This window comes from Carex rostrata, chromosome 30 (genome assembly GCF_964058835.1).
Source record: "Carex rostrata chromosome 30, lpCarRost1.2, whole genome shotgun sequence".
Taxonomy (NCBI): domain Eukaryota; kingdom Viridiplantae; phylum Streptophyta; class Magnoliopsida; order Poales; family Cyperaceae; genus Carex; species Carex rostrata.
The window spans coordinates 3,544,503-3,571,258 of record NC_135947.1 but is presented as its reverse complement, the minus strand read 5'-3'; the positions used below and the strand labels follow the sequence as shown (position 1 = coordinate 3,571,258).

The window sequence follows — 26,756 nt, the reverse complement described above, 5'->3', positions numbered from 1 at the left end:
CAATCTACTATTTATCAGATCTTTATACAACTAACAAAACAAAAAAAATTATACAACTAGCAAAACAAAAAAAACAAAAAATAAGAAGACAGTTGGCGGAGCCACATATAATGAATAGAACTCCATTTATTTTTAAAAATTTCATGATTTTGATATATATTTTAAAGTAGAACACTATGATACCGTAAATTGATCCTTATATATATTATTTTAAAATAATTACTTAATTTTCATAACTTGAAAGTCTGCCACTACCTCTATATAATGAATAAACTGAACCATCATTTGGATGCACTCATAACTTCAAAATCCAATCTCCCGATCCCTTTCCTTTTTTTTTTTTTTTTTGAGGAGGGAACCGACGTACCATTGATCGGTCCAGGGTGGAGACAAAATTTATGTGATCGGCTATATATGTCGAGATATGAACAATTAATGATGACTATATATCAATCTGTTACTTGACAAATCGAACTTTTTAATTTCTAGAAAAAAAAAAAAAGACCATGTGCATGCCACTCACCATACAATAAAATGATGCAGCCTTTAAAGCTTAATACCTTTGAAGAAATTTCAGCCGTAGACAATTAAAGAAACTTTTTTGAGCGGTCAACATCTAGCACAAACTAGTTTCCTCCAAATAACCTGTTGTCTTGATTTAGAATGAAAAATTAAGAGATCATAAGACAAGTTAATAGCATTTTGGGATATGTGAGAAGAATTTAGATATAATTTATTGCATTAAAAGTAGGTTGAAAAATGAGAATCTATAGCAAATTATTAGGACTAGGAAACAATAGTGCTACTGTACTACGGAAGTCTTCTTTGGATGATAAATGATACTTAATCATGGAGCGTGGCTTAATTACTACGTACCGTACGTTATAAGGAGTATGTATTGAGCTTTCGTGTACTTTACACAACATGAGATTCAAGTTTGTGAAAGAATGGTTCAGTACTTGAGTCTTCCGTTCTAATTTTAAAATAATAAATGAAGTTGAGAATTAGTCTTTATTGATCGATATTTTTTTGCAAGGAAGATCACAAGTTTAAAATTTAGCTGACGACTCTTGTAGATATTTAAAATTAAAAAAAAACTACTATTAATATTATTTACTATATAAAATTTAAGTACATAAATTTTGGTTGTTTATGAAATATAATCTATTATTTGGTATTAGAAAAAAAGAATAAAAGTGAAATATGAAAACATTAAAAGCAAAGTTAAACATTTTGATATTTTTTTGATACAATATTCAATCTTTTATAACTTAAAAATAGTTTATTTTGTTTCTAAATTAGATAAAAAAATAATTTTTAAATAACCACTCTATGAAATTCAAAGATAGTTTAATTATTTTTAATTCAAATTTAATAATTATGAGTGAGATTAACATTTGAGGAATTAATTATTTTGAATAAAAAAGTTTGAGAGTAAGAATGATTGGTGAAGAATAAAAGTTTGAAAAGCTATTTCTAACAAATTAATACTTTACAAATCTGGTGGCATTACCCCTATGATTATATGAGAATCTAGATCGAGTATAATTACATGAGGTACCATATCATCGTTCAAGTTCTAAATGGAGAGGTAAAGAACTCTATATTTACGTAATTTTCAGCAATGAATGATGAGATTAGAATCTCGGACACAACATGCATCAACTCATCATTTTGTTAAAATGCTCATAGCCGTTTGTCATTTCAATGACTTTCAATCAATTCCAACTCAGGAGAATGCTAGATTCCTTGTATCAATTAATTATGTTACCTTTCATGCGTGTCAAATTTATTAAGAGCATAGTGACAAATGAATTATTCGGGTTCGGTTCGGCGAGGTTAAAAGTTGGTGATTCGGGAAATAATTCGGATATAATTCGGGAATGATTCAGAATTATCCGGACCAGAGATCTCAGTCCTGCAAGAAAGAAAAGAAAAAAACCAAAAAAATATATATTCTGGAAAAAAATTGGAAAAAAATCATAAAATTCAAGAAAAGTTTGTAAAATTCACGAATTATTCTGCTTTAATTCGGTCAAAGTTCGGTCAACCGAATAATTCGGCTTTCGTTTCGGCATCACAAAAAAAAAATTTATTCGGATATAATACGCAAATTTTGTCACTATGATTAAGAGGATATCAATTGACAATAAATATAAGACAATTTTGAAAATTATTGTAAAATATTAAAATTTCAATATTTAACATTTTGGTTCACTTTTTGCATTTATTGAATTATTTGAGCTTTTAAATGGTCTAAATTAACATTTTCTTTATTATCTATCAAAATTGAAAATTTCATTTTATAAGAATATATATTTGTCCAACAACACATTTTAATTTATTTATTTTATCATCAATCATTATATCGATTGATTTGACAAATATGTTGAGATTGTTAAATAAATTAAAGATATTTGAGAGCAAGAAAAGAGAAAGAAAACTTCCCTGTAATCAAATAGCAAACTAAATTATTAATATCATTAACTAGTAAAAGAAATTAATCACACCGTTATCGGTTTTGACACAATATGTTACATCATAAGTGTCGCATGATTCGAAAGAAATGTGTCTTTTTTCGCCGTCATGATACGTCATGCAAACAAACGGTCACTTCACATCACATGACACATTATATAACTATTTTTTTCAACATTACTTCTTTATTTTAATTTATTTTTGCAATATTTTTTTATTTTTCTCTATGGAGTAACATAAAACCTTAACAAATAATTAAACGTGATCCATCACATTAATGACATGACGTAATTAATTTGACATGACTATTTATGTGTTATAATTCTCTATTATTATAGTCACGTCACATGTTACGTTAAGCCATATGTGCCTCACTAAATGCATGTATGGTTGGTTTTTTTTTCCTCAAGTTCCTGTTTGTTCACTAGTACAAAAATGGTCATTGTACACAGATTTGGCAATTTTATATAAAAACCGTGTAGAAATTGTAATTTTTTGGAAGCCCAAAATATCTGTGTGATATCTACACGGATATTTATTAAAGAATCAGTGTAGAAAGCCATGAGAGAGCTACATGGACGTTTGTTAGGAAATTTACACGGCTTATTGTTTAAATAACAGTGTAGAAAGCCTTGAGAGAGCTACACGGATATTTAATTAAAGAACCGTGAAGAAAGGTAGGAATTGTACACGGATAATTATTTAAATAACAGTGTAAAAAGCTTATAAGAGCTACACGGATGTTTAATAAAGAGCCGTGTATAAAGGTAGAAATTGTACACGGTTTTATTTGGTTTAAATAACAGTGTAGAAAGCTTTGAGAGAGCTACACGGACGTTTAATAAAGAGCCGTATAGAAAAGTTATTTTAGGGTTTTGGTTATATAAAATGCCTTCTCCTTTCAGCGCCGTTTTGATCAATTAATACTCTCTCTCTCTGTTGGTTTGATTTCTGCACACAAAGAGGCCAGATCTGAGATCTTTAAAGTTAATTTGTATCTCTCCTCTCTATCTTGATAAGGTTTTCTCATCTCTATCTTGCTAAGGTTTTCTTGGTAAGGTTAGTCATTGGCACAAAGTGTTTTTTAGTTAAAAATAAATATATAATTTGTAATAGTTCTTCAGGTTTTTTGACTTATTGCCGAACCAAAGTCAAAGTAGCTTCAACTTCATCTTTCATCTGCGGTGTGGATTTTCTTGCTTCAGAGAAAGAGATAGCGAAGTTGGTCTTGCCCGCTGGCTTCGAGTGTCCATACCTTCCTATAGGTGGTACTTTTGAATAGGAATAGCGAACAACTTACTTCTAAGAGCGGCAGGAGTGGAAAAAAAATGAATATATCTGCAAAAAAAAAAATGATTTTCTTTTGGTGCCGAATTCTCATCTCGGCCCAAACATTAAAAAAAATTGATTTTCTTTTGTGTAAGAAAAAAAAATTGATTATTGGTGCCGAATTCTCATCTTGGCACAAGAAAAAGGAAAAAAAAAATTGATTTTCTTTGGTGCCCAATTCTCATCTCGGCACAAGTAAAGAAAAAAAAATTGATTTTCTTTGGTGCCCAATTCTCATCTCGGCACAAGAGAAGAAAAAAAAAATTGATTAAAAAAAAATTGATTTTCTTGGTGCCGAATTCTCATTTCAGCACAAGAAAAAGAAAAAATTGGAAAAACAATAATTCTATACAGATATTTAACTAAAGTCCGTGTACGTAGAGTTATAAAATAATAATATAAGAGAGCTACACAGATATTTAACTAAAAATCCGTGTAGCTCGGTTATATGGAGAGCGACACTGGCAATTAATCGTACACGGTTGTTTATGTAATAATCCGTGTAGCTATCTTATAATCGCACACGGGTAAATATCCGTGTATATTTATTTAAGAATTTCTACACTTTCACAGGGTACACGGCAGGAAATCCGTGTAGCTCCTCCATTTATGTCCGTGTGTAATCTTCATTTCTGTAGTAGTGGTTGCTGTGATGTCTTGAATTGTAATAAATGGGTTCTTCCCATCATTTGCTAATGTGATGACTTATGGTAGTTTCTTTTTGGTATTTTCTGTCACTTGACTCTCTTGTATGGTTCTTTTATATAATGGAAGGGCATTCATGTCTATTTTTTTTTTTTAAATAGTCATGTGTGACGTGAAATAGCAGGATCATGATGTGCTTTTTTTTTTTTTAATCAAAGAGAGACACGTTACGTCACATTACATGACTAACACGTGATATACCATACCATGACTTGTCGCAGAACCAATAAAGACAACTAATTTTCTTCACTACTACTAAACAAGAAGTATATAATGCAAAATTTTCAAGAAGTAAAAAACTGTAAATTCCAAACAACCCAACCGTTCTGTATATCCAGGGTATGATTTTGTGCAACAATGCTGCATGCACTTAATCTAGCAACTAATAGCTTTCCAAGCGACACGTGTAGGATCAGGATTCTTTTCTCAGTCACTTTCTCCTGCCTAAGTGTTAGGCATCTGTTCAAAATCTAATTTGTGTATGGTTTCGAACATAACTGGATCTGAATCCTTAAAGACTAGATCTGGTATTCCCTAAATGGCTATTTCGGGGCACATAAGTCTCAAGTACAGTTGTGATACTTGTGTGTGCATGTGCGGACTAGTGTGCTTGTCAATGCAATTTTCTAAAGGCTCACAAATGATGGCTGTGTAGCATGTGAAAAAAATCTTACATTGTATTTTGCAGTCTGAACGCAATGATCCATAGTCATAACTAAAAACCAGAAAAGACTATTATACTGGTGTTTTCGTTTTCAAAGTTTATGAAATTATCAAGATTTAAAGTTTGCTTTCTTAGGTCTTTTCACATCTTGTTTTTATAGAAGAAATCCAGTAGTGTCCATAATATGGATGTACTAAATTATTACTAAGAGAACAATTTTATGCTATCTTTCACTAAAATTTACATTTAGCTGGTATCTTTCCTTTTTCCTAGCTCTTTATGTATATATGATCCTCACATTAAATCAAAGAGAAGTGCAAAAAAGTTAACCTAATAGATGTGTTAGACGAGCGATAATAGACACTCTGCTAAAGTATTGACTATTGAAAATGACTGACAGTACTAGGGACTAGAGATGAGAAACGAGATCGTGCAGATGCCGTGGATTGAACATGAATAAAAGCTAATAATTTAAAGTTTGTTCTGAAAGGACTATCTAGCTAGCTCAAGTTGACATTACTCTTTGTAATTATTTAAACTCCATTATAATTTTAACGTGACGTGACTAATATGTCGTGACTTGATCATGTCATGATACATGATGAAAAATAGTCTTTACATAATATGATTAAAATAACATAGGATAATCACATTAAGTGAATATTCACATTACGTCAATAGTCACGTTACATGCATGTGGGAACACCTTGATCACACATAATGTGATCAAACATGACATAATTGGGGACGCTTAATTTATTTTTCCAGATTTTAAGTTAGTTCATAGAAAAATAATGATTAAAAAAAATTGTGAAATAAACTAAAATAAAGAAATAATGTTCAAAATATTAGTTACATAACGTGTCGTGTGACGTGACCGGATCAGTTTGTGTAACATGCTGTGACATATCATTTTCGATCAAATGGAGACATGTCAGGCGTCACACAAGTCACGTCACGTGATCAACACGCGCGACATGACACGTACCCATGACAGAACCGGTAACCTTCAATACTGGCAAATTTTAATGCAAGCTGAACAAGACAAAGAAACATAATTAACTGGACTAAACTTCCGCTACATTATTCTGGCAAATAAGCATCTTGAGTTCTGAAATGAACTTTGATTATACTATGCAAGAAAATTTCCCAGTTTTAGTATCTTTCTGAAGACAGAACAAGCAATCCGAATTATATTCAGACTTCTTAATTTTACCTGGACTTGTGTTGTAATATTCAGGCCTACAGAGTACATCTGTTTCAATTCAAAAATATTTTTGGATAAAAAAGATTCTTTGGTTTCGAATAACGATCGAACTTACCTGTATTAGATGATATGATCAAGAAGTGACAAGACAAAAAATCGGCAAAATTACTTGAAATTGGAACTCGACCTCACATTATTTGAAGTAAAATCTTAAACAACAACTACATCTGAAAGCTTGTTACAAGTTTACAACATCCAAAAATGACCATTATTTATTTTATTTTTTTATATCAATAATATATTTGGGTCCATTGGGAGGAGAATTTTTTATCTATAGAAAATAATAGAAAAGAAGAGAGAAACAAAAAGAGTACATGAGAATAGGTAGTAAGATCGGTGGGAACCTAATTTTTTTTTTTTTTTAGTGGATCGGCACAGCTCACTAATAATAAAAAAAATTGCACCAAAATTATTTAGGATTTGTGGGAGCCCACCAATTTTACTACCCTTGAAAATTCCCATTCACTCTTTTTGTTTCCCTCTCTTCTTTTCCATTATTTTCTATAGATAAAAAAATCTCCATTGGGAGACTAAGATATATGTACACGAAGCAAACTCAATAAAACCTGTTGAGACAAGCTTAAATTTTAAGAGAAATATATCTTACACAACCAGTACATGACAAATCTTATAATCCATTTTATCTATGAAAAATTACTATCATGCATATGGCATGTAGAAATTACTGTGGTGCTGGGTTAAGAACTTCCAAATTTGAAAGCCCCATCTAATCTGAAATTCATTCAATGACCATTGAGAGACTGCATGGTTGACTCGAAATCCTCATCAATGGTCCAGAAATTATTGATCGAATCGTTGTTAAACAAGGTCACGCACGAGCCCATGCTAGTCATCGGGTTGGGTTCAGTGTAACCTGGTTGAGTCGAATTGCTGTAACTGCTCTGTGTAATGCTCATGCTGGTATTGTCAGGTAGCATTTCAGATTTGTACTCGATCAAGTCGCCTTGTTTCAGCTTCTTTTGTATTCTGGTCCTCCAGTAGTTTTTTATCTCATTGTCGGTCCTACCTGGCAGTTGCTTTGCAATCTTGGACCACCTTGCAAAGACAAAAATGAAAAAGAGGATTTCATACCAGTAAGAATTTAGTTACATTCTGTGCTTAATTTCTTTTACTCAGGTTCTCAAATTACATTCCAAATTAATTAATGCTTGTTCTATCAGTTCCATTTCAGGGTTTTCTTGTTACAACATGAGTTATATTTGTTATAAAATATCTACCAGTATACCCTGAAAGGAGAATGAAGTATACTAATAATTAGCAATACCAAACATCTGGAGTAAAAAAAAAAAATTATGTGGACTTATATTCTTTCACTCGACAGGTCATTAAAAAAAACATATCTGGGGTTTATTGCCAGAACAGATTAAGGTCCAAACCAACTATACTGCCTCTAGGGAGTAGAGGAAATGCAATTTTTAAATATTTGTATTGAGAGGGTTCACCTATTGCCCCATTTAGCATGGAGCTCCAATATCAGCATCTGCTCTTCTGGTGTTATATTTCCTCGTCTGACATCTGGCTTCAGATAATTTAGCCACCTCAGCCGGCAACTCTTTCCCGTCCGATTCAACCCTTAAGTAAAGGAAAAGCAAAAGGATTAACAAATAAGAAGAAGTAAAAGTTTGCATGTAGATGAACATGTGCTAATTGTGGAGCAAATATGATGCAGTGCTGCAGTTTGATCTTTCTCTCTCAGTTTGACATGGGAAATTTTAAAGAACGGTTAAAAAGTGGAACCAGTATCTTTTAATTTTAAAAAAACAAAAAAAAAAAAACACTTTTGTTAGCAATAACTTCAGAAAATATTGCAAGGTTTCTTTGGCCAAAAACTTGCTATATACATGCAGCATCAAGAAAATTCACTAAGGTCCCAATTTTTGTATCTTTACTGTTACATGTCACGGTCATAGTACAGAGAGTGAAGATGTAACTTGTCTAGTGTCTAAAGTCTTATTTGAGTTACATCTTAGTTCTTGATCATTATGCATGAGACTGATATTTTCTACATTAATATTTCTTCTTGCCAATGTATAGATTTTTTCCTCAAAGTAATATAGTTTCCTGCACTTTTAGCTAAACAGAGCATATACCCTGTTTGTTTTCCTCTGCTCTTTTGCAAATATAGGAAAAAAAAAAAAATTTAAATAACATGCAACTAAATAAGCAACAGTACCTGCTGCCCGAGCTATATTATTCCAAACACCTTCGCCATTAACTGAAATGTAATTTATAAGAATATGGTCTTCTTCCATGGTCCATGGCCCTTTTCTCACCTCTGTCTCTTGATAGTTAATCTTAGTATCTAATACCCTGTCCATGGTGGTTTGAAAGAGGGGATGGGGAAAGGACAGAAAGAGAGAGAGAAGAAAAATGTTGGTGGACATAAAAGAGGCGGTTTGGTCTTTATAGAGCCAAAAGTTACGTCTAACTAACTGAGTTTAGATTTTAACTACATTTAGAATGTAATTTGTTTGTGTAATTCAAAATTAAAGAGGGTTTTGGCACATTTCTTTTCTTTACGTCCCATACAGACTTATATCATTACATGATAGTGCTATCTGATGTCCCATATTGGCCCCCGTCAGTGAATAATCATGCTAATAGTCCCCTACAAAGACACCTATGACCTATGCAAAATTAGCTACTCACAAAATAGATAAAAGGTATCTCAAAGGTGATTAGACTTACAGAGTGAGCTTATACTAACATATGTTAGCGCATGTGACTTTATTCACCTAAGCAATGAGTAGCAGATTTAGCTTTTATCAATTAAACGGGGAATAAGCACATGCATGTGTGTAAGCAGTTTGGCGAAAAGCCACATCGCATGTAAATTGAAAACGAAGTGTAATAGGCCTCCACGAAATTAAACTGATTCATTCTCTCTTCCGCAATATAATTAAACTATGTACACAAATCCAACCGGTAATTTCGCCTTTTGTGAGCTTTTATATATATATCAGTTTAATTTACACTTCGTATGAAGAAAGTTCAAAGCTTATAAATCAGAGACTATGATATCCATAATATGATCTCTATATGAATATCTATTTCTATTTGGAGATTAAATTTTGTATTTCTTAAAAAAATTACTATTTTTTAGATAGCTAAAAAATTACTTAATCTAAGATTAAAAATTCTGGTCCGTCAGAAAGAAGTGATTTTCTACATATCTTAAACGTATTAAAAAAAATTCTAGAAAAGATATAAAATTACTATTTCTACATATCTTAAACATAGTGAAAAAAAAATCTAAAATTTAGTCTCTAAGTACATTTATACTAAAATCATATTTAACATTTTTATACTAAGATCATATTTAACAGTTCAGATTCACTATTTAAACTTTAAAAATTAAAATATGAATCCATAGCACGGGTCGACCTGTAATATGGATATTACCATGGCCTCACTAAAAATATACATATCTTGGATTGAAACTCTCTTTTCAGATTTTTTTTTTTTTTTTTTGTTCACTTTTTCTCAACTACCAAAGACGAACTCTTCTAACAGTTGTATATATGCAATTCAACCTTGCCAGTTCAAATAAAACAAAAGTACTTTAGTTATAACAATCCTTTCCACATGGAACATCTAAAGCCTTTTCAAATTGATATTGTTCAATTCAAGAAGTATACTTGATGCCATTTAGAGAGAGATTGCTTCTATCTTCCTTTATTGTATAACATATAACAGTAAATCCAGCTTCTACAATACGATACAAATTCCACACCACCACGTAACTTAACACATGCCTCTTATATCAGGCAAGGCTCAAGTACATGCAACCATATTTACATATTAAACACGAAAAACAGGTACGCTCTTGAGAGCTGACATCTTAGAGTTCGGGTCATGCCCTCTTGAGAGCTGACATCAGCGTTCCCATTAGGCAAGGCTCAAGTACACGCAACCATATCAGGCAAGGCTCAAGTAGTCCGGGTCATGCCCTCTTGAGAGCTGACATCAGCATTCCCATTACGGACCCCATTGGCCTTCTTCTTTGATTCATAGTCCTTCACAGCAGCCTTTATCGCATCCTCCGCTAGCATGCTACAGTGGAGCTTCACTGGTGGAAGCGAAAGGTGCTTTGCAATTTCTCTACAAAATTAGAATTGGAAAGGACGATAAATTAACAGTTCATAATACTATGGACCCAAATAGCCGATACAGCCATTATTCATCAAAATGAAAGTAAAACTTGCTAAACTGATAACATGCTTGTGGATAAAGTCATGTCCAAGATATTTTCAAATAAAAGATGTCACATTCCACAAAAAACTATGTTTAATGTCATAGTTTGACAAATAAATGATGGCTGGGTCTATAAATGCTACAAATATACTCAAAGGGAGACTACGACTTTCTAGTGAATAAAATAAGAGCTAGATTAAACTTGATTACTTAAGAACAATGATGCAATGTAATTTAAAAACCATGTCAAGAAGAAAAGAAACATGAATTAGGCTTCTAAAGCAAAATGAGAGCCCCCTGATTCCAGTACGAAGCCTCATTTAAAAAAAAAAAAATAATAATAATAATAATAATATAAGAAAATTAAACAATTCCAATTGGTTTTAAGTGAAAACCAGTATATAATAGCATGGAAATCAGAGCTACTAAACCCTAATTGTCACAACAAACCATCTCCTAACCAATCCAAGTTGTGCCAATGTAAATAGAAATTGATGGACATTTCTTTCAGCAAGGGTCTTATGTTTATTTTGTTTTAGTTTAGGGGGCTGGTACCAAAAGGTACCATCAGATGGCCCCAGAAAGACAAATACTACAGTTGTTTGGTAATTCACTTTTAACTCGTTCTTTTTTTTTGTTTGGTTGGAAGCAAAAAGTTATCCCCACTTAAAACTATGATAAATCAACTAAAATAAAAAAGCAACAGCGTCAAATTACCAGAATCAATGAAATTCACTATTCCATCAAAATCAATCAAAGAAATCCTATCAAAGGGCGCAACATTTTTGAGGGGTCATTAGACTACACCTCAGGTCACAATTTGGTCATGTTATCCCCATCAGGTCACTGTTTACCCTTCTATCCAACAAACAAATAAAATGATCATTCTGCTGTATTTCTCTCTCCTCACTTCACAGATCACTCTTCTATTTCAGTCATAAAAAAAATGCACAATTGCCATACAAGATTGTGTCTCTTACAAAGAATAGAGGTACGGAAGAAGAAGAAGAAGAAGAAGAAGAAGAAGAATGCACAGAAATGTCTACTCTCGAATTTCATTTATTTTTTATTTTTGTGATAAGAGTGATGGAGTGACCTGATTGGGGAAAAATAACTGGCCTAATAGAGGATCAATCCAAAGCATAGGCAAAGCTTTATGAGGAAATTACCCCAAAATAAACTTTCAAACCCAATTGTACCATAACTTCATAGTCGAATACATAAGAAATGTAACAGAAAGTAGGAACAGTAACAAGTAATTGCATCAAGTGTAAAGAGGAAAAGTAGTGACTCACGTATTCTTGATGGTTACAACTTCTTCCGTTTGCTTTCCCTTAACCCATTCAGTTGCTGCAAATTGAAAAATGATAAACAGAATTAAGTACAAGATCAAGGAGCAACTAAAGATACAATTTCAGAACCTTGCACAATGAAAATGAAATATGAGATGTGAACCAATTAAATAAAAACCATTCTGTCAGGCTATCAACAAATTGAACAGACAAATAGAGATGTTGTTATAAGTTATAACATAAACGTAAATTCAACTATATTTAACTTGATTTTCTTTTACAAATTGTGACCCATAACATCACCTTACATGAAAACATAATTATTTTGTATTTAGCTCAATATATCCAAGAACTTGACCTGAAACTCAGAATATTACAAATCAATTTTTCCATGGAAAACCGGAAGTTTCTAGACCAACATACCGACTGATGAAGAGGCAATAGCAGATCCACACCCGAAAGTCTTGAAGCACGCATCCACGATCTTACCCGTATCCTCATCGACCTTTATCTGAAGTTTCATCACGTCGCCACAAGCGGGGGCGCCGACCAGACCTGTTCCCACATCAGGATCCTCCTTATCGAAGGATCCGACATTTCTCGGGTTGTTGTAGTGATCCACGACCCGCTCGTGATAACCCCTATTCACCACCGTCGCTGGCGGCGCCGGAGAGGCGGCGGGGCAGAGGCGAAGAGATCGTTTTAGAGCAAGCCTGAGCATTTTTTACTTTGATAATAATTTAACCTTTGTCCCTTCCTATTTTATCGGCAAGTGTTGATCGGATCTTTTTGTTTTATCGAAGCCTCAAAAAATTGGGGGAATTTCATGTATATCCTCAAAAGTTTCAATATTACGTACTAATCCCTCCAAAATCAATAATTACATATTTATCCTCGAAAATCATACAAACTCACATATTTATCTAATCTAACTCTTTAACACATCAAATATCTCCAAAAATAATTAAATAATATTTTTTAAAACTTTAAAATTTATTTTACAATATTAATTAATAATATGTTGACTATTATGTTCTTCAGTCTCTTTAGTCCGCCTGAGTTCTCTTCTCTGTAAGGCGCCAAACTTCTTCCGTCTCTCTCTCCAAACGCGCCAAATCACATATTTTTCCCTAGTCGCCTCCCCTCTCACATATTTTTGCCGCCCCTAGTTGCTTTAATTTTCCATCTTCGCTTGGAGAGAGAGGCAGGAGGTTTGACGCTTTAGAGAGAAGAGAACTTAGACGGACTAAAAAGACAAAAACGAAGGGTATAATAGTTAACATATTATTAATTCTTAAAATAATTTTTTTAAGTTTAAAAAATATTATTTAATTATTTTTGGAGATATTTATTATGTTATAGAGTTAGATTGGACAAATACGTGAGTTTATATGATTTTCAAGGATACATATGTAATTACTGATTTTAAAGGGATATATACGTAATATTGAAACTTTTGAGGGATATACATGAAATTGCCCCCAAAAAATTAAGTCGGCATGTTGATAAAGTAACTTATTAGATTTACTAAGGCTAATATGAACATAGTATTCGTGTGCCTTCCAATTACTGCTTAGTTTCCATTTGAAACTATGATATCGATTTCAGAAATGATTTGTGGGGTTTAAATTTTAATCAAGATATATACATGCATAATCCGAAAATTATTTATTTATTTATTTAAAAAGGAAATCCAAATTATTTGCTAAGTATCACAAATCTTGTTACCGTGCATGAACGGATCTACACTTAGCCCGAAAAGTGCTAAATCACCCATGATTTTGAAATTTTCAATCACATAGGTTGAAATTTAATTGAATTTTTATTTTATTAAAAATTTTATATAGTGTGCCATCTTCATAAAATAATAGATGTGTTTTTGTAGTCTAATGATTAAGACTTTCTTTTTTGCTTAAAAAAATTTAAGTTCAAATTTCACTAAGCACAAATTAATAATTATTTTATTTAAGTTTCAACCTCACTGACTAAATATTCTAGTTCCGCTCTTGTTACCGTGGTTCCCAACTCTCAATGGAAATTCCTAAAACAAGTTAAAAAAAAAAAAAATACACTTTAAATATGTCGTATATGACACACAGGATCCGAAATGGGACGAGATTTTTTTTTTTTTTTTTTTGATATCCAAGCTGCCTAGGGAAGGATCCGTATCCTCCCAGGTACCTGACTCAACACAATTGAAATGGACGGCTCAGATTTACTCTCATCCGATCGGAATTCGGGATGAGATGAGTGCCAATTCATTTTCAGACCGTCCGATTCAATTCTACTCAGTCAAGTAACCTGAGGGGATACGACTTCCCTAGGGAATGGGACGAGATTGTTGGAAGAGAGAAATGCCAATTATGTGGAGTCTCCAAAAGTAGCAGTCGTAGTGAAATGAAAAACCGGGCCCGAGACCGTAAAGTAGAGCCCAAAGTAATTAATTCAGATTTATACTGGGTAAAGCAGAGCCCATTTTAAGCGGGTGAAATATAAAACCCAATTTATTCAATCCATTTTCTCCTAGGTAACAGAATATTTCTATTGATATTTTGACCGTCCGATCAGAATCCGGTCCGAGGTGGAATGCATGATCTCACTTTAATATTCGTGGTCTTCCGATCGGACGGTTCTGATCTGAAAGAAAATATTCAGTTACCTTAGGTATTATGAATTCTAAATTTTTGGAGATGGGAGTTCGGACTGCTCTGCAGTGATATCAGCACGGACCGTTCGATTCAGGAAATGGACCGTCTGGATCTCTCCACGAGGATCCGAAACCATTATTACCGGCTACAGGCTTAGCTTTTGCCACAGTACACAGAGCAGCAGCAAAGAAACAATGGCTGGGAGGCTTCACCAAGCCTCAAGCGCTTGCCTTTCCTCGCTCCTTCCTCGCCTCTCTCGCCGTTCCATCTCGTCAATCTCTCTCAATTCTAGACGCTTCTCTTCTCGCGAAAGCCTATCCCTCGCCTCCTCTTCTGTGTCCCTCTCCACTCGTGCCCGCCGCGGCGACCTTCCTTTTTCTCTTAAAGAGACTGAATTTGCTTCTGGTAAAGCTCCTTTTCGCTAATTCTTGGACTCCATAAGGTTCTAGATTAAATTCTGACATTTTCTGGGGATTGTTTTGTAGAGGAAGATTTAAGGTTTGAGTCGCCATTGAAGATAGTGGAATATCCTGATCCGATTTTAAGAGCCAAGAACAAACGCATTAAGACTTTTGATGATAATCTTAAGAAGCTTGTTCAAGAGATGTTTGATATAATGTACAAGTGAGTAGTTCTCTTTCTTCTAGAGTCATCTTCTGTGGAGATTCTATTACTAAAATAGAATTTCGCCAAATTCAATTTAGATTGAGATGCAATGGACCAAGTAGACAGCATTCTTCTTTGATGAAAGAAATTAATTGTTTTTTATATGTAATTTATATGCTAATTATAAATTCAGGACTGATGGGGTAGGTTTAGCAGCTCCTCAAGTCGGGGTTAATGTACAGCTAATGGTTTTTAATTCGTCTGGCGAACCAGGTGAAGGAGAAGAAATAGTGCTCGTCAACCCGGTCATTTATAAAGCTTCTGATAGAACCACAATGTTCAACGAAGGTTGCCTTTCGTTTCCCGGCATTTTTGCTGATGTAGAGGTGAGAAGTACAACTTCATTTATAAATATTACCTGTTATTTTTCAGCTTTTTATCTAACGCCTTGCATTTTTTCAGTTATTTGCATGTGGCACTCAATATAGTTAAGACAGTGTTATGAGCAAGTATAATCAATGAAATACTGACAATACTTCTGCGACTAGAATCAGTTCTCTTTTTTCTGACCCCAGTTGAACTGAAACTAAGTTTTGTGCAGTAGGATGTTGGTTCCAACTTTATTTGAACCAATTAAGCAATCTGGTTGGATTTCTAAGAAGTGGCATTTGTATTTGTTGTTGTGATTGTTTGCTCATATTATATATCTAACATGGGTTTAATTTGCAAAGCCTCTGTTGGCACTTTAACTTGTTTTTCACCGACTATTTAATAACAAATCAAATCTTCAAAAAGAAGTTCAAACATAGCACGAAAAATATCTTTGTATTTGTTTGACCAGAGGCAGTTCTTTTCCTTTTTGAAGTTTATTTTAGATTCTTTTCATTTGTTGCTAAAACAAAGTAACAACATTGCAGAGACCAGCTACAATAAAAGTAGATGCAAGAGATGTGACTGGGGCAAAATTCAAGATTAATTTGTCGGGTCTATCTGCTCGAGTTTTCCAACATGAATTTGATCATTTAAAGGTCTATCTTCTTACTTTGCTATCAGTTCAATGATAAAATCATATATCAATCTTTGAGTTTTTATTTCTTTTCCTTAAACTTCTATTAACTTTTGGTGTCAATTGCAATTTCAGGGCATTTTGTTCTTTGATAGAATGACTACTGATGTACTTGAAACAATTCGGTCAGATCTTAAGGTCAGAGCATCATATTTTTAGAGAAAATTAATTAAAAGAAAAATAAGGTGGAGGGTTCTGTGCCTCCTTTTCTGGTGCCTCTATTATGCCCCACTTTCATCAGTTTAAATTGATATTTCAAAATGAAATAACAAAATAAACTGTCAACTGCTACATGCAGCACTTCCCATCAAAACAAAGTTTAAGTGTTGCAATTATTTCTATACAGAGAGAAAGTGATACAGATCACTTCTAATTTTGTACCTGACTCGCAAAACTAAAATGCTGGAGCCTCTAACAGCTTGAATTTTTAGTTTTTGCATTTTTCAAATTGGAGTCACACAAACTAGAGGCATTTGAATAGTTCTATTAAAATCACTTGAAGGTTGTAAAAGCACAAATGGTCATTATTTCTATCAAAGCTTGTTATTAAGATTTGGAGGAACACAAATGGCCATCTGAAGTATTCCTATTAAAATACCTAAATGTTTTAGAAACACAAATTGCAACTTATAACAGAGCTAGGATTATTGTGTCAATTTCTAAAATAATAAAATTAGGATTGTGTTGTATAACATTCAGAATATAAATAATCATGTGGGGTCAATCAACTCAGTCATTGTCATGCCTACCGGTAATGAGGAAATTAAAGTATTCCTATAATGAACAGTTCCATTTCTTTTACAGATTAATTTCACACTATTAATTCTATTTTAAATATATCAATTATTATTATATTTTTAATCCTTGTGTTTTGTTGACAATAGATCCTGGAAGAGAAGTACGAGCAGAGGACAGGAAAACAAAGGCCTGAAAGTATTGATAGCTATTTAGGTACAAGAGAGGTTGCAGGCTTTCCCCGAGTATAATCTTGCAGTCTAAATAATTTTTTTGTTAGTTTTTTTTTGTTTTTTCTTAATATTGTATACCAAATTAATTAAGATTATGTAATTGATTGAAATATTATACTAGGTGATAATTTCTCAATGACCGCCTGTATAGCACAGATACAAAATTAATAATGATGCAATAAATATAAGTTATCTATAAAAAGGGTCTGTCTAAATTGCTGCTGGCAGCATTTCGGCAGAGGTGCTGCCGGGGCTATATTTAGCCGTGTGATGTCCAAACAACAAATCCAAACCGTTAGATGTTTAATCTATATTATAATCTACTTGGAGACCAAATTTTACATTTTTTGGAATTTTTTTACTATATATTAAGCTAGTTTGAAAACTGCTGATTTCAGTAAATTTCTGCAGCATTGAAATCAGCGGTTTTCAAACCAGCTTAATATATAGTAAAAAAATTCCAAAAAATGTAAAATTTGGTCTCCAAGTAGATTATAATATAGATTAAACATCTAACGGTTTAGATTTGTCGTTTAAACATCAAAAAATAGAAAAAACAGTGGCAGCACCGCCGGCAGAAATGCTGCCGGCAGCAAATTAGCCACAGCCCTATAAAAATGTTATAAAGTTGATAAATATGTTAGAACTAGTACTTAAAAAGAACGTGATACCACTATCAAAATCGGAAATTAAAATATCCATGACGAAAGAGACTAAAGCGCTGAATAATTTTTTCTTATTTTATCTTTTTTCTTTCATTTTTTTTTTTTTTTTTGGGTATAACTTGGTCTACAAACACTGCTATATAATAGGCGGCCTTGAAAATCAATTTCAATACACCAACAAAAGCTCAAATTTGAAGCTCTTTGTCTGTCTCCCTTGCTCTCTCGCTCTCACTACAGTTTGCAGTACATATTTATTACAAAATGGGTGCAAAAAATACATTTAAAATTCAAATTTTCCTCTCATGTATTCTCCTTTTTGGGGCAATGTCGACCAAATCTCTCGAAATAGGGTACTACAGGTGTACAAATACTTGCCCTCAACCAGAAGAAATTGTCAAAAGCATAGTCTACAAGTATGTCTCACACGAACCTGGCCTCGGCGCCGGCCTCATCAGAATGTTCTTCCATGACTGCTTTGTTAGGGTACGTATCTTGACAACTATTTATATATCTTTCGTAACAACCACCTTGCTTAATAAGAGATATCCTCAATGTATTTTTTTTTTTTTTCTAAATACGCCCCATTTCATTAACATAAAACTTAAGTTACAAAACAAATTAAAACTATTTTTTTACCATCATTCTGCTAAGAAGATAATACATCAGCTTCCCATACAAGATATGACAAAACATTCCCTACACATACTAACTAATCAACACACCAAAACAAACAGCCTATAATTAAGCTGTCACACTATTACATTTATCAGATCACTATTTGTTAGATTTATCACATTATATTCAAACTATAACCACTGTATTTCTCCTCCTATTCCTCAGAAACCAGCATCATCTCTCCCCTGAAAAAGTACTAACTGTGTCAGGAATATTTCCTAACAAATATATATCTCTTTCGTAATGCAGTCCATAATTATGTCGCAGCATTTTGTGCTTGAGCTTGAGGTTAAATTTTGGAACAATAATAATTTTGTCACTAGCTCATAAATTCTATCGCTAGTGAAGAAGTGTCATACAAACAAGCATTTGATTTTTTTTATCATTTATATAATATTAGGATAAATTAAACATTCTTCTGGTTGGTAATTAGTAGCATTCTTAATTAGAGAAATATGATCCGCATATATATAACAGAAGGCATCATAAACTTTATTAAAGTGATTTCCCTGCACTTTTTTACACTAAATTACTTATCAATATGTTACTATATACTGTCATCCATCAGTAGGACTAGGGACTGCCAGTAACATATTTCTTTTTCTTCGGTACATTGGGTTGTGATGCTTCCGTCTTACTTGATCAATCCTCACTAAATCCAAACCCTAAGAAATTGGCGCCCCCGAACAATTCTAGTCTCCATGGCTTTGAAGTGATTGACGAGGCGAAATCAGCTGTTGAGCACGTCTGTCCTGGTGTCGTTTCCTGTGCAGATATTATATATCGCCTTAATTTGCAGCACGTGATGCATCTTATTTTCTTGGAAAGATCTCCTACGAAATTCCTTCTGAAACGCTCGATGGAAGGATCTCCGCCGCAGATGAGGTTCTCAAGGCGCTTCCCACTCCTTTCCACAATCTCACCGTATAGAATGAAGGCCCTCTTTGCAGCCCAGGGGCTCAATGCAGACAATGTGGTTGCACTTTCTGGGGCACACTCAATCGGCAACTCTCACTGATCATCCTTCACAGGGCGCCTCTACCCCACAATCAACTCCACAATGAATCAAGACTTTGGATATTTACTGAGAACTAAGTGTCCATAAAATGCACCTGTGGATGATGTTGTCCCTCAGGATTTTGTCACACAGAGCAAGTTGGACAACCAGTACTACCAAAATGTTGCTGATCTCAAAGGACTTTTCTTCTCGGACTGGAGCCTCTTGACAAGCGGTGAGACCTTGAACCTTGTGAACAACTTTCAGACTACACCTCAGCACTTTGAGGCAAAGTTTGCGGAATCAATGGTGAAAATGGGCAACATTCCGATGCTCCCTGGCACGAAGGGTGAGTTCAGGAAGTCATGTCGCGCTGTGAATTACTAATGCGTGTTCAGCTCTTTCCATTACCAACGTGTGCATGCGTGATTTCTTTCTTTTGTTCTTTATTTAATTAATTCTTGCATGTATCAATGTTTTTTATTCAATTTAATATTCCTGATTTGGCTGATTTATTGTGTGATATTTATAAAGTGTAAGATAAATTTCATTTAACTTTTTCATAATTCATTTTCAATTATGTATCCGGGTGAAAATTAAGTTGAATGGTGTTATTGACTCAATCTTTATCTTGTTCCTTCATTTGTTTCACTTCAAGGCTAATTAACTGCTTGCGGATCCAGTTTGGTGTTACGACATAATGTATATTGTTTGGTTCAGTTTAAACGGGTTAAACCGAACCAAATAAAAGTTGTGTTCCATCTTTAAAAAAACTAAAAAAAATTAACAAAACAATGTTTATTTTTATGGTTAATACTTAATGCCCTATTTTGGTTCAATTGAACATGCCAAAATTTACTTTGGTGTGTTTGAGACAATTCTTATTCTATTTTATTTCGGTTCAGTTTGATTTTTAAAAACCAAATAAAACGTTTGTTTATTTATTTTAATTTGGTTTGGATCGAACTCATGAACACACCCCTAACTAACACTGTATTCTGCTCTCTTCACAGTGCCCATACCCCTGCTACCCATAGCACATCCCAACGAGCTCTGTCATTTGTTGAGAGCGTTCTCCCGGACATGTCCCACATTTGTACAACATTTGTGGCTCCTTGCACGACACTGAAGTTGAAGTGAGCGTACAAGCCCTGCCATAACTCGAATGCAAACCGACACTCCCAAAGCATAGGTGACATCCTTGTCTCCTCTATGTTGTTCAGGCATAGGTGACATCCCAAATTTACGTGGCACCCCCGTGAGTTGAGCACTTCTTGCGTCAGAATTTTGTTGTCTAGGGTAAGTCAAATAAAAATCTTGACCTTTATCAGAATCTTAATTTTCCAAAGGGACTTATAGTATGAACATATAACTCCCTTCTGATGCAAGGACAGAAGGAACAATAGGCCGAAGAGGTAGTGAAAATGCCAGACTCGGTCCATCGCCATTGAGATGTTGGGTTTTGACAGTTCAAATTCATTAATGTGCTTAAGATGCGGAAAAACCGTAAAACAAAAATTTTACATCTAATTTAAGCCAAGAATTAAACGGGGTATGCCAGGAAACATTCCAAGACGGTCCACCTTCCGTATTCCTTTGACATCAAAACCTCTTTTAATTCTTTTACAGATCTACTTCTTAATTGATTTCTAAAACATTAAATCTATTTACCAATTTAAATAGATTAATATAACATATTATATCTCGTTTCCAAATTTCAATTGGAATGCAGACCGAGCGAGAAAAACGGTCAGGAATGGTTGCCTCGGAGTATCAAATGTATGATACCTGTATCGGTTATCCACGAAGACTAACCGGAGAGCAGTTTATTTCTTTTGCCAGAAATATCGTAAACCGCGGAATTCTGCAAAAATATTATTCACCAAGAAAAGGACAGAATAATAATAATTACGACCCGTAGTTATTCTGATTCACTAATAAGCGAAAACAGAAATACCGCGACTTTCGCAAATATATTATTTCCGAATCCCATAACAACCATAACTGAGAAAGAGATAAAAATAGAAACTTGAATCGATTTGACAATACGATACGAAGTGAATTGGTAACTTTCTCTCTACCCCTACCCTCTTATTTATAGGCATTTTGAGGAGGTTCGTCAATGACCGAAATACCCCTCAACATATGCTTATTTACAAAATATGTCATTTAATGGCAGTTTGGCCATGACAAAGCAAAATTGAGTTTTTGCACAATATATGGCCGAAACTTTATTTGATTTATATTTTGATTTTTGGATTTTAATTTTTAATTAAGGTTTTAATTTGCTAATGGTTGTTAGTTCAAAATTCAAAATCATAATTAATATTTAAAATCTAAATCAAATATATATATAATTGTTCTAAACAATTATATTTCTCACGGTTCGATTTTATACAACGTATCGAGTACGCTTATAATTTAACCGTTGTTTTGACGTTTTTTTTACAAGATGTTAGTGTTTTGTCAGTATTTGTTGATGCTGATTTGGGATAATTTCAATTAGTGGCACAAAATAGTTCAATTAACAGCAAAAAAACCATGCTATTGTGCTAAGTTGGAACCCTTTTTGCTTGATTTATATACAAAATGGTTATGTTCAATTGCTTAATTTATATACAAAATGGTTATGTTCAAACAATAAAACATGCCAATCTGTGCATATAAATTTACCAATCAGTACATTGTCTACTTCTTTGTAGATAAATGGATGATACGGCGGTAGACGGAATGAATGTTTTGAAAGTAGATGAAATGAAAGATTTGGTGATAGATGAAATAAGAGAAAAAATTTTAGCTATACGAAAGGATGGAGTTCTCGAGTCAAAAAGCCGCCTATGATTTTTACAACACGTGCGGATACATAACCGGATTTAGTATTCGTATGCAGACATTCTACAAGAATGCAAAAGGAGTAGTGACTTCAATAAGATTGGTATGTTCCAAACAAGGGTTTAATAAAAAGCAAAAACAACAATTGGAATACAAACATAATATCAAGATTGTTGGGGTGTCAATTGAAAAGACACCATAAAAGATAACATCAATGGAGATGTGTCGTTGCAAGTCATCGTAGCAGGTTAGGCTGCGGGACGGAATTTGGAGGATAACGAGCCTGCACAAGAACCATAACCATCCGTTAATTAAAAGCACTACATCAAAAAGCGATACCTAAAATCCCACAATAAGATTTCCATGGAGGACAAAGCATATATTGAGTTGTTAATGGATCAGAATGTTGGAGCTGCGCAAACTAGAGAGCACCTGTCACACCCCGAGACAACTCGCCACGTATTTGTACGTAAGGCGTGTGCACATCACATACATTATCAATAATAAATACTCATGCATTATTTAATAATCAAATGAGTCTTCTAACATCACAAATAGTTTGAGTAGATTACACACATTCAACATGAGATCAAGACAAACATGACAAACAAACCGATAATTGTCATGTCAGTCAATGTATCCACTTTTAAAGAGAAAATTAAAGTTTAACTAAAAAGAAAATGAAAAGATACTTGAGCCATCTGCTCATTGATCTCCAGATCCACGTTCCTCCTATTTGTGCTCCATGTCGACCTCATCATTTTCTGGAACCCACGTAAAAGTGGAAACGGGTGAGAGATCGAACAGTCTCTCAGTACGGGATTTAGTTCCAGTCCCGGAATTTATCAAATTAACTTATTAATACAAACTAGATATTAAAATTTGTATCCTCACATGTAATCTTACTAATTCATATTTAAAAAAACTCTCACACACACAAGCACAAATACATTTCTTTAGTTATCTTTCATGTTTTTAATTGCCTCACTAGGGGGACTCAAACCCCACTAGATCTTAGCCGTGCCACTAGCCGGGGACTCGAACCACCGCTAGATCTTCTTTGCCTCACCAAGGGGACTCGAACCACCCTAGCTATTGGCGTCTCACTAGGGGGACTCGAACCACCACTAGTTCAACTGTCTCACTCAACGGGGACTCGAACCGCCGCAAGATATTGACCCGTGACGGAAAGTCAAACTAACGCCACGTTAATGAGGGGTCCAGTCGAACACCAGACCCAATGTATACATTCCAACATGCGTTCAACGCATATTGGCTCCTTTCGTTTAATTTATCCATTACATTTCATATTTGTTTCATTAATCACATACGAGTCATACTCAACACATCACGTCCTATAAATCCGTTGATCAAACGAATAATCAAATCCTAGTATTCTAAACAAAGCAAAAAGGATCGTTCGATTCAACATGCATAATTCTATAAATAAATAAATGCAAACAAAACGATAAGTAACAATTTGACAATGTCCAGAAAACCCGTACCTGTTGTCGTGGGATAGTTCACTCCTGCCTCTACGTTACTTCTTACTTCAGGATTCGGACCTAGACCATATAACACGGTTTCTAAATTAATATTTGTACATGTTTCTATTTTAACCAGTCTATTGCTAAACTAATTTTTGTTAAGCATCAGATCCGTATATTATTCATAATATTTAAACAGAAATATATATATTTTTACTATACGATCTGACAAATAATGAAATTGTATATTTTTGTCTAAATATCATTCGTTAGATACCAAACAGAAATACCTATATCTGTTTTCATCAGTAATAAGATTAATTTATTTATAAGTTTTTAGAAGGGACCATTTTGCAATAAAAATTACTTTAGGGTTATCGGTGAATAAATTCCTAGGGTTATCGGTGAAAAATTACCATTTATTAAAATAATTGATGTTACTCAAAAGTATAAGTATAAATCAGTTAATAATCCCTGTTATCCAACTTCACAGTATAAATCCATTTAATTAAAATAACCCCATATCAAAACTACATAAACGATGACATATATATATATATATAGATAGTATGAAATAACCTCTTCTTTCTGATTCCGAAAGAATGATAATCAGACAAAATAAAAGTCTAAGAAATATTTGATTATTGTTTAACAACATGATTTATGAAATTCCATAATTTTCTGACAATCGAAACCATTACTGATTCCATGATCTAGAGATTTTATCAAATAAATAATTTTCAGATAGATAAAACTTAAATCTACAAAATAATTTAATTGGGATCAACTATATCACTAATATCGAATAATTAAGAAGTTCTTAAAGGTAATAAAAAAAATTATAATACACGACAAGACAACATCTTCTTAGAGGATATTAGAAACTATATAGTTTGAGAAAACTTTATTACATAAACAATTATACGAAACTATTGAATCTACGTACTAAGCACTAAATAAAAGATTGAAAATACCTTGATTTGAACAGCTTGGGTCTCTTGTGGAAGTTATGAAGGAAAGAGGAATAAAAAAAAATATATAGAGATCTCTTTTGTCTTGTTTATAGCTTCTGTGAAGAAACTGGCGGCCATAGAGTTCCTGATTAGGGTTTTATTATATATTAACAGTGTATAATTATAACTTAAGAATCTGAGGCGTCCATTGCCAATTAATTATTTTTGGGAAGTGGTTTATGGAGAGATATTATAATAATCTGAAACCCACGCTTCAAATTCTTGGGCTGCCGAATCATTATGTTAACATATTTGACATTGTTTATATATATTATTATTTATCCTTAATAGTGCTATGTTCTAATGAGCATGATAAATTTTAACGAAACGTTGTGTCAGAAAAGACAATATTTACTACGTAGTATGTAGCATTGCGAAATATTTGCATCAATTATTATTCTAATCCTGCTGAATTTTCCAGACTACACCAATTCTATTCAAGGTGCCTATTTTACATTCTTATTAACTAAGCTATTTAATTAAGAAAAGAAGAAAGATATCTAAATTATTTTCATCGTACCTTAATATAGTACTTCCATTACGTGGTGTTACAGCACCTTGCAGCGAAGGCCCTAACGAAGCGAATGGATAGAATTGTGAATAAGGGATCTAAGTCTCGTGCAGCATATGAAATGGCTTGAACAATATTGGATGAGCTTGATGAGAGGTTAACAAAAATCAATGAAGAAATTGCTGAGGAGAAACCTTATACTAAGCAAAATCCAAGAGCTCAAGAGAATATCAATGATTCTCTTACATTTCATGATCCGTTGGTCTCATAATGGAAGGGCAAAAGAAAATCAAAACGATTGAAGCCTCTGGCTGAAGTAAAAGCTGCCAAGAAGATGTGAACATGCAAGCATGTCCAAAGGTAAATTTTAGTCATTCTTATCTTATTATTTGCCATGCAGTGCATATTACTGTTTTGGATTATTGAATTGATATGTTCTTATTTTTTTTTCTCTTGCTAGAGGATAAAGGATGGTATTGACATCAAGGGTCAAGCACAGGCCACTGTATTGCACGATCATCAAAATGATGGTGAATTTGATAGTGAATTTAGATGTATCAGGGCTGTTTTGTTACAATATTGTTGCTTTTGTTGGGTCAACTTTCTATGTTGTTTGGTACAGTACTGTTTTGAATATTGTTTTCTGCTTGCTGCTATTGTAGACCTCATGCGAGTTGTTGCTGTTATGTAAATTAAGCGGTATGATGCATGTTGCTGTTTTACACTAAGCTTTATTGTCAATATGGTATGCATGCTGATGTGCTTGATGTTTTTAAATATTTGTTTTACATGGTTGTGGTTTTGAATGTAAAACTGATATGCTTACTGTTTTGGGTACCAATGATGTTTTAACCCTTATGTTTTATGTGCTTTGCTATTTGAGCATGTCTTATATGCTTGCTGATATAGTCTTTTACAATACAATTTTTCATTGCAAATTCTGTGGAACAACACTGTTTATCAAAACTGGGACAATTTTGATTGATGTTTAAAAAATAATACAGCTAGGGTTGTTTTTATTAAGACCTTTCAACAATTTTCAGATCTGAAACTTTAAAAATCAAAGATATTCTTTCCAAGCACACAATTAACAAAAGCAAAGTAAATCAAATAGACACGGGATGCTATATTAATGCGCATTACAGCGTATAACACCAAAATTATTTCAATTGATTCTTTTTTTGCTTTTGATCTCAATATATATCAAGGAATAACATTACTAGGACGCAAAACAAGTGACAAAAATATGTTTTCATAGTTAGTTGTACGTGTTTGTAGTAATTTGGTTTTAAATTCAACCAAGTAATTTCCTAAAAGGATAATATTCGGCTTATTCAT

General features: G+C 33.4%; 4 protein-coding genes and 1 long non-coding RNA gene across 5 annotated transcripts; 3 read left to right on the top strand and 2 right to left on the bottom strand.

Annotated features, from left to right (window-relative positions):
• Positions 1 to 6,922: 6,922 nt before the first annotated feature.
• On the bottom strand, positions 6,923 to 9,267 carry LOC144546583 (MYB-like transcription factor EOBII). The gene is made up of 3 exons (XM_078295115.1): positions 8,638 to 9,267; positions 7,907 to 8,036; positions 6,923 to 7,499 (listed from the first exon to the last, which is right to left on the bottom strand). Exons 1-3 carry the CDS (start codon positions 8,846 to 8,848, stop codon positions 7,187 to 7,189), a joined length of 654 nt encoding a protein of 217 aa, XP_078151241.1. The 5' UTR covers positions 8,849 to 9,267; the 3' UTR covers positions 6,923 to 7,186.
• A 744-nt stretch (positions 9,268 to 10,011) lies between these two features.
• Positions 10,012 to 12,745, bottom strand: LOC144546584 (uncharacterized). The gene is made up of 3 exons (XM_078295116.1): positions 12,374 to 12,745; positions 11,954 to 12,008; positions 10,012 to 10,565 (listed from the first exon to the last, which is right to left on the bottom strand). Exons 1-3 carry the CDS (start codon positions 12,669 to 12,671, stop codon positions 10,394 to 10,396), a joined length of 525 nt encoding a protein of 174 aa, XP_078151242.1. The 5' UTR covers positions 12,672 to 12,745; the 3' UTR covers positions 10,012 to 10,393.
• A 1,958-nt stretch (positions 12,746 to 14,703) lies between these two features.
• PDF1B (peptide deformylase 1B) lies at positions 14,704 to 17,374 on the top strand. Its single transcript, XM_078295620.1, has 6 exons — positions 14,704 to 15,003; positions 15,084 to 15,222; positions 15,398 to 15,590; positions 16,122 to 16,232; positions 16,346 to 16,408; positions 17,155 to 17,374. Exons 1-6 carry the CDS (start codon positions 14,793 to 14,795, stop codon positions 17,254 to 17,256), a joined length of 819 nt encoding a protein of 272 aa, XP_078151746.1. The 5' UTR covers positions 14,704 to 14,792; the 3' UTR covers positions 17,257 to 17,374.
• A 2,063-nt stretch (positions 17,375 to 19,437) lies between these two features.
• LOC144546634 (peroxidase 36-like) lies at positions 19,438 to 19,962 on the top strand. Its single transcript, XM_078295175.1, has 2 exons — positions 19,438 to 19,569; positions 19,714 to 19,962. The coding sequence occupies exons 1-2, from the start codon at positions 19,438 to 19,440 to the stop codon at positions 19,960 to 19,962; spliced, it is 381 nt and encodes a 126-aa protein (XP_078151301.1).
• Positions 19,963 to 25,636: 5,674 nt separating this feature from the next.
• Positions 25,637 to 26,159, top strand: LOC144546879 (uncharacterized). Its single transcript, XR_013508895.1, has 2 exons — positions 25,637 to 25,778; positions 25,879 to 26,159. It is a non-coding gene; the product is annotated as an uncharacterized LOC144546879 (long non-coding RNA).
• Positions 26,160 to 26,756: the final 597 nt, after the last annotated feature.